Source organism: Mercurialis annua, linkage group LG8 (genome assembly GCF_937616625.2).
Source record: "Mercurialis annua linkage group LG8, ddMerAnnu1.2, whole genome shotgun sequence".
Taxonomy (NCBI): Eukaryota; Viridiplantae; Streptophyta; class Magnoliopsida; order Malpighiales; family Euphorbiaceae; genus Mercurialis; species Mercurialis annua.
In genome coordinates this window covers 30,246,023-30,257,209 of record NC_065577.1, presented here as the reverse complement: position 1 = coordinate 30,257,209, position 11,187 = coordinate 30,246,023, and the positions used below count along the sequence as shown (strand labels likewise).

General features: G+C 32.5%; 1 protein-coding gene across 1 annotated transcript; it reads right to left on the bottom strand.

Moving 5' to 3' along the window:
* Nucleotides 1–228: 228 nt before the first annotated feature.
* LOC126661030 (probable aspartyl aminopeptidase) lies at nt 229–8,429 on the bottom strand. The gene is made up of 10 exons (XM_050354783.1): nt 8,259–8,429; nt 8,091–8,163; nt 7,389–7,524; nt 6,839–7,111; nt 5,340–5,487; nt 4,728–4,967; nt 3,079–3,211; nt 1,678–1,859; nt 1,286–1,398; nt 229–489 (listed from the first exon to the last, which is right to left on the bottom strand). Exons 1-10 carry the CDS (start codon nt 8,406–8,408, stop codon nt 384–386), a joined length of 1,554 nt encoding a protein of 517 aa, XP_050210740.1. The 5' UTR covers nt 8,409–8,429; the 3' UTR covers nt 229–383.
* Nucleotides 8,430–11,187: the final 2,758 nt, after the last annotated feature.

The following is an 11,187-nucleotide window of genomic DNA, read 5'->3' as shown; positions in this document are numbered from 1 at the left end:
ATTTGTTTATATAATACACGAGTTTTTAAACAAACCGAATTTGCTAACTATTAAAAGACACGATCATAAGTTCACAAATGAAGTTCAATTGAATTTATAAGGTCATTCGAGATGAATGTCACTAAACGCGAGCATAACTTAATTATGACAAAAATTCTAAATATTTTGATAAGCAATAAATAAGGAACACCCTTATTTCTTATCTAAAAAAATATATTAATAAATAAATAAATAAAGTATTACTTTTTTTCCTTCCTTTCAGCAAATTATCTTCACATATCTTTCTTTTTATGTGATCAAGGTTATGCATGCCAACAATTGAAAAAAAAAAAAACAATTGAATCTATACATAATCCAGAGGATATTAAAAATATCAGAAGTTCTTAATCCACTTGTAGCTTCTTGTCAATGCTTGAAAAGTATTGGAAGAATGCCTTGAAATGCTTGTAAGCAGTATCTATATCATCCTTTGCACATACTTCTCTTACACTGCATTTCCATATACAAAAGCAGCTTATATAACAATACATCCCAGAATATAGTCATTGAAATATTAACAATGAAGATCACCACCTACAACTTCTCTTTATTGCTCCATTACGTGAAAGACGCAGAAAATTACAGTAGGATAGGATTTAAGTGCTACCAAGTGATGCAAGAGGAGTGAAACTGACTTTATATAACCTTTACTACGTATTCATAGTTGTATTGCAGGAAACCGAAAACAAACAACTTCAGTGTCTGTGGTAACGCCTCCTTTTGCTAGGCTTAGAGGTATATACTTAATACTTTCCCCTGTTTCCCTTGCTCATCATCAATAAAGGAAATTGATTATGTTAATTTACCCTCGTTTCCTCTCACTTGTCCCTACAGGGGGAAGTTAGGGGGCAGGATGGGCGACCACTTGCCAGCCTCCACTCACCAGTTGTTTTTGGTTGCCCCCCCCACCCCCCGTCATCTTTCTCCCTTTAATTGTCATACCTGCCCGTTTTTCCAGTCACCACCTATTTTTCTCCTCTCTTACCTCCTTTCTTTTTATTTTATGGTTTCGCTGCTATCCCCACTATTACTCGAACTAACCACACTGTTAATATCTTCTTCTCTTGTCCTCATTAATATGCCATTCAATTCTCCTCCCTTGTTTCCACAGTTATTTAAATTAACTATCAATAATTTATATTCTGGTTCCATGGCATAATTTGTGGATAACATTATTAGATTAGCTTCTTTGAGTTGGTGCAAATACTATAAAAGTACAAGAAATAAAACCAGTATGTCGTCAAACCTGTGCATGGAAAGCTGAGGAATGCCGCAGTCAACAGTACGGATGCCAACTCCAGATGCAAGTATAGGACCAATTGTAGACCCGCATCCCATATCATTTCTTACAACAAATTCCTGGGGATCACCAAGTACTGATTAAAAATTCAATCCTAATAGCATCAATGCAAAATGATGAGGATATTCTAAAAAATAATGCTATACACCTATAATTATGTTGCTGGTCATTATATGCGTCTGTTTTATCGTGTCCATGTAGAGAAATGGCCTTAACATCATACTTCTAGTGCAATTTATTTGAAAATTGTGTTCTTACTTTGTGTATGCTGGTGCACTAATTTCAATTTAACATAGGTCAATACACAATAAAGGGGAGATGTTTTAATAGAAAATTACCTGGGTTGGAAGCTTGAGGATGTTGCCAACTTCTTTAAAGAGAAAAGCTGTGATCCCATTTGTAGCATATCGCTGGTTTGCGTTATGTTTGATAACAAGTCCCTTTTGCATTTCTGGCCTATGGTGTTCCTCATGCTTGTCCATAAAATTTGGGTGAACTCCATGAGCCATGTCTGCGGACACTGAACAAAACAAAAAGAAAACTTCAGCATTTTTGTTAGAAAAGCATATTAAAGAAGAGACTCGATCTTAAAGAGGTGGTGGAGGCCACTGCCCCGCTTAGCAATTTATTTCCCTTGTAGTTCCATGTTCTTTTTATACCTCTAAAGGGTTTTGCTCGACACATTGAATAAATTATGGAAAGCAAAAGTGTTACGGAACATGTACTTTCCATGTTTTTGTAGTTAATGTTGTGTAGGTGGTGGGTTCTCGTTGTCTTCCATTTTCTTTGTCCCCCAGTTTTTTTAGGACATGATTATTCTATGAAAGGTTGAATATCAAAAGGACTAGGAAGAAAATATTATAAAAGAGAAATAATAACTATTGGAGCTTTATTCCCTTCAACTATATCAAATTTATTTTTACCGACTCACCCCAAAAAACCCTTAAAAGTAATATTTTGTCCAGTTATTGCTGCAGGCCATTCTGGTTCTTAAAGCCATCACGAAAAACAGCATAATGCCACAATATCAAACTGCAAACACAAATCTGAACATTGACTTTGAGAATTATCTAAAACCTAAGAACTTTAGCCAACTATCCTCAAACACTTACAAAATGGAAAAAAAAAAGTCACAAGGAAAATGATTAAAATAGGGCTTTCCCGTAGCACAAAATGTAAGTGTTAGACAAACAACTGTTAGGTTTCCAAGTCTTGCCATCATGCACTCTTCTTATTGTTGGGAGTTTTATCAGTACACATTCTTCTGAGTTTCACTGTCTGGTTGATATTCCATTTCCCTGCTTACTGCAACTGGCCAGAAAAAGCTTTTCATGTTTTCCCTTTTCTCTATTCTTCTTATGTTCTTATATTACTTTAGAGCATATCTTACCACACATAATAAGAAAGCCCCAAACAGTTTCAAAAATTCTAAATTAAATTGTAACTTTCTACTGTTTAAAGTCTTCAAATGCTATAGAACTACGAAGATCAGGTAAAACCAATACTGCAGCCTAAACATAAAATCTTTAGGATCAACTGCAATTGGTGCTCCTAAGAGGTAAGGACTTCTCAGGCCACAGAAGAATGTACTCTAGGTATAACAGCTTACTAGAAAAGTTCCAAAAATAGGGCTAGAAATTTCAGAGAAAAAAGAACACCCAAAAACCAACAGCCTGCAGGAGAATGTAACTACAGAAAGAACTTAATATGCTGAGGAAAGCTCCAAGTGAAAACTTTACCAAGAAAAGATTGACGAATGGTACGCTCAACGGCACCTTCACCAACTTTATTATGAGTTAAGCATCCAACTATTCGTCTCATGGCCTGAAACATGGTTGGAGCACCAGCTCCCTGTACTGAACTTGAACCAACCTAAACAGCAACAGTTAAAAACAACATCATGCAGTGAAGGAAGATTAACTAAAAGTGATTTTATTTATCCAAAAATAACTAAAAGTGATTTTTCCATAATTCTTTATTCATGATAATCTATAAGTTCAATGATAGTTTCATTCTTTTTCATTTTTTCAGGCAGAAAGTTATTTAAAACAAGGAAAAATTGAACTACTATATGTTTATGTAACCTAGTATTTTAGTATAGGGGTTTGAAAAGAAGGAAACGTTTGCCTTGACTAGGCATGACGGTGAATAAGTACCTGCAGAAAAGGTACTACCCATTTCCAAACTCGTTTCGTTAGTACTTTAAATACTTATATCCGTCCCAAACCCGTTTGAAAATAATTTTTCAATACTCATATCCATCCCAGAACTTATAAGAATTACCTATTTATTGCCCCTATTCGTACCTGTTTAATATACTCCTTCCGTCATAAATATAGATTTTTTTGACATTTTTTGAGTTGCGCATGGATTAAGAAATACCATTGGTGCCGTATATCATTTTTATAACATTCCTAACCCCAAAACTTATTTTCATTAGTAAATTCCAATTGGCTAGAATTAAGGTATCCCTTGGAAGTTGGAACTGTCCATATTAATTGTTAATATCTATAAAAATAAATAAGGGTATTTCTATCAAAAACCTAAATAAAAGTATTTAAAGTATGAGTAAAAATAGAAACTTCTCTATATTTTAGGACAGCTCAAAATAGAAACTTTTTTTATATATATGGCACGGAGGGAATATAAAATTTTAAAAAACATAGTAATAAAGGTACACTATTATTTAAAATTAATGATGAATAATAATCTAATAAATATTATTTGATTAAAATATAATTATAAAGTAATTATAAATCTAATAAATGAAATAAGTTAAAAAAAATTAAGTAAACTAAAGACAGTATACAATTATAATTTATTATAATATGAATTATATAAAGTTTTGCCATATGTGCGGTCCGTGATATTATATTATAGATAATGGGTAGCGGGTACGGGTACTCTATATGCCCATTTCCTATTATATAATCGAGTTTAGGTGTCAGATACCCTATGAATAGCAGCAACCATGCTTACTATTTTCTTAACTCTGTGTTCTTTTTTTCCCTGCACTGCATGACTCAATTCTATATCATAGCACTATCTTTGAATAAATAAGCATTTCGTAAGACTATCTGTTTATAATAAAAACTGAATCAGATAAACATATTAAACTGTGCTGGCCAGCTTACTTTAAAAAAATACAAAAAGTGATGCACCAGCAAGCAAAGTTTCTACTGTTGTTATACTGAGTGGCCAGAGAGAACATGTGACGGCCATTTAAGCAAAAAGAATGCTTTGACTCAAATTTGATCATTTTCCATTTGACAATAAATGCTCCCATGTCAATCTACTACCAGATATTTTATTTTAATTGGCATTTGTAGATGAGAAATGTAAGAATCAATATCCATTCCATGTCACAAGTTGTGGCAACAGAAAGTACCTCTTCATTATCAAATAAAGCAACCATCCGCATTGCAGGTTCATTTGAAAGATCACTGGACACTTTGCATGAATCAATAAGAGCTCGTAATGCACAGAAGCTTGAAGCAAGATTGTCTAATCTACCGGAATAAATAAATTCATTGTTTCCACCACCAAGGCAGCTAGCTTGAGTATCACAAATATTTAACTCAATGCTTACAATGTCATCAGTTCTGCAGCTCAGCTCTTCAGCTAGAATCTGAATATAATCAAGAATCAATATAATGAGACAATAGTGATATCCATTCATGTGATCACTGCAGGATTTATAATATCATACCGAGTTAAATGATGAGATTCAAAACATTTGTCTACAACGTCCAAGTGATACAGCATCACTTGTTATAGTCCGAATTGACAATATATTATATCCTTTCTAGTAATTATTGACAACCTTTTGGCTGAAAACAAGATCACAAGATCAAATGGCTTATCAAAGTACTACAATGGAAGGCTTCCATATATGGTTCATATCTGACGAGCTTTCCTACCTTTATAAAACCCTTTTATATCTTCTCAACATAAAGACATAAATTCATCTTCGATATAGTGGTGAAATGAAATGATATACCTGCATTAGCAGAGGATGGTGAACAGATTTTGACTGAAGTACAGTATTTTCATCTTTTGACTCTTGAGACGTTTCCTCAGGTTTTATTGCAAATAGTGGAACAAGATGAGTCTCTAGATTTGGTTTGAACCCATCTGTGTTTACTGTACTAAACGATCAAACAAGAAAGGATTAAGAAAAACACAAAAGTAGCAGATAATACAAACTAGCAGAGTTTGTTCTTCACTTGAATGTAACAAGATAAATATATGACTTAAAACACCAAAAATTCATAAACATGGTGGATCGGTTTAAAATTTAAATATGTTAGATTCCGTCTTAAAACCAATTGGTATCAAGTGGATAGGCCCAACTGATATATAAACACATGTCCATTCACACTTATAACAGATGTGAGATTATCCCACTTTAACACTCCCCCTCACGCATCGCGTAGGCTGGGCCAGATACAGATTTCGGATTGTGTGAATGGACAAGATACCATGTTAGATTCCATCTTAGCAACAATTGGTTTTAAAATGGAATCTAACAAAATAAAAAAGGTAAATAGAGTTAGTTTAGAGGCAAACAAGAGAGCACGAAAGTTTAAAGAAAGCAGACTTTCAATTGAAAACCTAATCGCTCCCTTCATAATTTTACATCTTGGATATTTTAAGTTACTTTCATAGAAGTGAATTTGAAACCTCAAGATTAACAGGGAAAATGTGCAGAACATTGAATACATCCTAATTATTACCATTAACAGTTCCACATTCTGTATTATTAAACAAAAGTTCTTTTGAATATATTTAAGTTTACCCTTGTCAGGATGACGTTTTCTACTGAAATTGGATTGAGAACTTGATTCTTGAACACAATAATCCTCTAACTGAAATAAAGACTTGGAAATGATCTTTCAAATGTCCTTTTCCATATCATTATAGGTAAATTCAAACAACTAAGAAGTGTACACAATCACAGGCTTTTTAGTCTTACCATAGTGCCTAAGACGACAGCTGGTCGTTTGAGACTATTTTCCAATAATGAAAGGAACTCTTATTTATGCATTATGTTTACTCTTCTTAACTAAATAAATAAATTGTGCTAAAACTATAGCCAGTCCACTATGCAGCTATGGCCTACGGTGGTGCCATTTTGTTCAGAAGTTAATTTTCCAAACTTATTCCACCACATTTTATATTTTTCATGAAGCAAGAGAAAAATAAGAAACATACTTGGCAAAAAATGAACATTTCTTCATTAAAAAAGTAAATCATAGCAAATTTAAAAAAGAACTGGTCTTTTTAAAAAAACAAAAATGGGAGGTAAATTTTTTCTTCAAAACTGTTTTTTGGTTTCTGAGGAAATAGGGAAAAATAGCAGCTTTCACTAGCAAACCAAATAAGCCCTATATCATATAGAATTCAGCAAGTCAGAATAACTAAATTTAAACATATGCAACAGAGTCCGCTATATAAAATAAACTACCATACGAAATTTAGAAGGAAACAGGGGCGTACCGGTCAAGATGAATGGCAAGTGTTGGCACTCGTAATAAAGGTCTTTCTACTTTGACAAGCTTTTGAATAAAAGAACCATCAGTACCTTTCACTATTACCCTTCCTGCAACACTCAAGTCTCTATCAAACCAAGTATGCCATAAGCCACCTCCATAAGTCTGCACATTGACCATAAGACAATTTGATTTGGATGACGCAGATTTTGGCTTGAGTTTCAAGCAAGGGCTGTCTGTGTGAGCAGCTATCACATGAAAACCATTCCCAACAGTATACCTGCAAAATTAAGGGAATTCCATTATATCAAAATCAAACTACACTTGATGTATATATAAAGTAAAACAGCTGTGACAAAAAAGTATAAGACTTTCAGTTCTTCAATCTTTACCCGTTTCTAACGTCTAGCAGCAGCATGACACAGATGACAATGACATCACGAAAAAAAGTCTGTAAATACTAATTTATGCCTTATTCATATATCTTTTTTTCTTACCATATACAACGTGATATGCAGTTTTTGAAACTTTGAGTAGCTAAAATTCATTCAACTTACTTCTCCCCAATAGCAAAAGCAACCAAGCAAGACATATTTCTTGTAAAGAAGTAACGCCCACCAGGCTTTAGATCCCATTCATCATTTTCATTAAGCAAATGAAATCCAGCATCAATAAGTTGCCTTTTCGCTTCCGCTACAAACAAGAAGAAACCAAAAACATCCATCATATTAAATATAACAGACAGCATCAATGTCAACATTATACTCCATATTGCAACGTACGACAACCCCTTAACCGTATTAACCGCTCGACCGAACCGAACAGCCGAACCCGAACCGACCGAAATAAAAAGAAAAAATTTCAAAATCAAACCGACCGAATAGGTCGGTAATTCGGTCGATTCGGTTAAAACCAACAAAAACATGGGAAAAAAAATCAAAAAAGCTTAAATTTTCACTGAATTCGGATAATTTAAATTTCAAACCAAACCGAAATCCGGATTTTTTTACATCAAAACTGAATCCACCAAACCTATACTTATAACCAAACCGACCGAAAGTCATCAGTTCGATGGTTAATTCGGTTTTTTTGCTCACCCCTACTTCAAAGTTCAAATACAGAGTGTTGCTTCAAAGCTCAAAACTTCCATTAAATTAGCAACTGGGTTAATTCAACTATGATCAAATTCATCCTTAAACATCAACAATAACCCAAATAGACAAAATCAACAAAGGGAAAAAAAAACAAAATGAATGTACCAGTGGCATGAAAGTGAGTCCAAGACTCATTGAGATAATCAAGAAGATCGCCGACAATTGACCCATCACGCCTCTAACAACAAACAAATGCAACCAGATTACTATACTTAAAAATATTTAAGAAACACAAAAATACATAAAAAAAAATGTACCAATGTCAAAATTTACCTCTTGGGATTGTGTGGGCGAGGTACTAAAGCAATGAGCGGTGAGAGTGGAGGTCAAGAATTTGGGGGCATAAAAGGGTGAGTGTGTGAGTTTGGAAGGCGGTCTAATGGGTAGTAATGGGTGGAGAAGCTGCAACCGTGTGATGCTCATGCTTGCTATTTCTCATTCACTCTACCAAAATTACATAAACTTATTATAACCTTTTAAAAGGCCGAAGGTAAAAAACAAAAAGCCCCGAGTTTTTTCAGAAAGTACAAAACAGCCATTTAACTTATTTTTGGTACAAATCGACCTTCAAACTTTTAAAATTGAACAAAAAAACCCTTCCGTCAAAAATCTCAGTTAACTGATGTGTGGCACATAAGGAAAAAGTTCAAAAACAGCCTTAATATTTAAAATACTTACCAATTTTAATTTTATATTTTCAAACTATTTTCACCCTCTTCTTCATTTAAATATCTATAATTAAATAAACGCCTAATACCTTAAAAAAATTCCGACCTTTTAGCCCCTTTTCATTTCTGCCCTGACGTTGAAAACTAGTCAATTTTACCCTATTTCGCATTTTCTCGTTTTAATTGTACCCTGATTTTTAATTTTTCACAATTTTTTTATTTAAATGATGAAATTATTTAATTAACTAAGTTTAAAGAAAAAATTTAAAAAGTACAAATAAGTCTTTTATTTTTAAAAACTAACTAAAAATCACAATCAAATTAAAACTAATATAAATTCTTAATTAATTTAAATAAATTTTCCGGATATACAATTAATATATACTAGACATGGAGAACGTGTTTTATTTTTTTTTTTCAATTAAAAAATGTCAATTTAATATTTCAGGGTACAATTAAAACACAAAAATGCGGAATAGGATAAAATTGACCAGTTTTCAACGTCAGGATAGGATTGAAAAGTGGATAAAAGGTCGGGGTTTTTTGAGTCATTAGGCCTTAAATAAAATTATAAATTAGAACCAATTTAAACTCAATTTTTTTATGAATAATTAAAACTTAATTAAACTAATCGAAAGCTAATTAAACACTTCGTAACCCGATAAAATTAATCAAAACCTAATTAAACACTTCGAAACACAATTAAAAATAATAATTGAATTTTATCTCGAAATTTTATTATTTTGAAATAAAATTTGTTTTTGGAATTTTTTTCATCATCGATTTTTTGCCGCTTCACCTAATTGTTGCTCTATATTATGTTTAACGCTTTTTTCCAAGGAACGTATTTTTTTTTCAATTTTTCCACTTCTCTCCTCCTTCCACCCACTTCGATAGCCACCACCATCACCTACCTCCTTCCGAAGCCACCGCCGCCCCTTCCTGAAAACGCGCCGGAGACGGCCAACTACGTCTGAATCGAAGCTTAACGTCTGAGCTTCGTCTCAGACGAAGAGCTTCGTCTAAGACGAAACCCGTCGTCTGAGACGAGTCTCAAACGATTCTCAAACAATGGGCTTCGTCTGAGACACATCTCTCCGTCTGAGCTCCGTCTCAGACGCAGATCTGCGTTTAAGACAAAGCTCAGACACAGAGCTTCTTCGGTGAGAGGACAGTAGCAGGAGTGAAGAAATTACGGAGTCTAAAATTTTTTTACGAATTTTATTTCGGAATAATAAATTTTGAGGTAAAATAAGAATTAACTAAAAATTATTTAATATTTTAAAATTCCTTAAACAAATTTAATTTTGATATTTAAATGAAGAAGAGGATGAAATGTGTTAAAAAATATTGTATGTATAAAACTGGTAAGTTTTTAGAACATTAAGGATATTTTTGAATTCTTTTCTTATATGCCACGTCACCAATTAACAGAGATTTGGACGGAAGGTTTTTTTGCTCAAAAACAAATTAAAGGATCGATCTTTACCCAAAAAAAGTTAAAGGGTTGTCTTGTACTTTTTAAAAAATTACGAAGGGTTTTTTGTACCTTCGGCCCTTTTAAAACGAAAATCTACCTCAACTTATTGTTTAAATTAATATATTAAACACTTAATCATTTTAAGTTAATTTAATAATTTAAAAATATTCAACTTAATTTATTCAGTTAAGTTAAAACCGACTTAAAATAATAAATCAAAAACTTTGAACATATTAAATTGTAAAATATTAATTTTATTATTAAATAAATTTCATATTCTCATTATTTTCAATTATTACTCACAAATAAAAATACTTTGAGAAAAAAACAAAAATATTCCAAGATAGACCAAATATTACTCAAATAGCCCAAACCCAAAATCTTTACATTCATAACCAAATAAGATAAAAGTTTACATTTACTAGTCAACCACTAAATAATAGACACATGTCACACTTAAAGTGAAAAAAAAAAGTCAAAAAAGGGTTGCAGCTGTAAAAACGCGTGACAACGTGACAGTAACGCGTCTGACACGCGTGTCAGAAAAGCGTGCCAGTCATCCATCAACGCGTGTCAGCGTGTCAGAATTATTTAAACAGGTATCATTTATGTATCCTTTATGTATCATTAATGTATCAAAACATATTTGCAACTCAATTTCAGTTTTTATGATTTTATTTGGTCAATTAATCAACCAATTTCACTAATTAGGCAATCGTACTAAATTTTTATTATTGGATGAATATTTTTTCATAATGAGTTCTTTAAATAGGGATATTCGAATTACTTTTGTTCATTGAAAGTAGTGTATCGACGATGTATCTACAATGTATCAGTCTCTCAAAAATTTATTCGTTGAAAATAATTATAATGAGTTGTAAACTGTCTAGAAGTTATAATAAATGATATATCTATAATGTATTAGCGATGTATCAATGTTGTATATATAATGTATCGTTGATGTATCTAATATATATACATAATAACATATACTTAAAACCTGAACCTACTTAAATTTTTGTTAGTGATAGCTAAAAGTTTATGGCAGATCAAG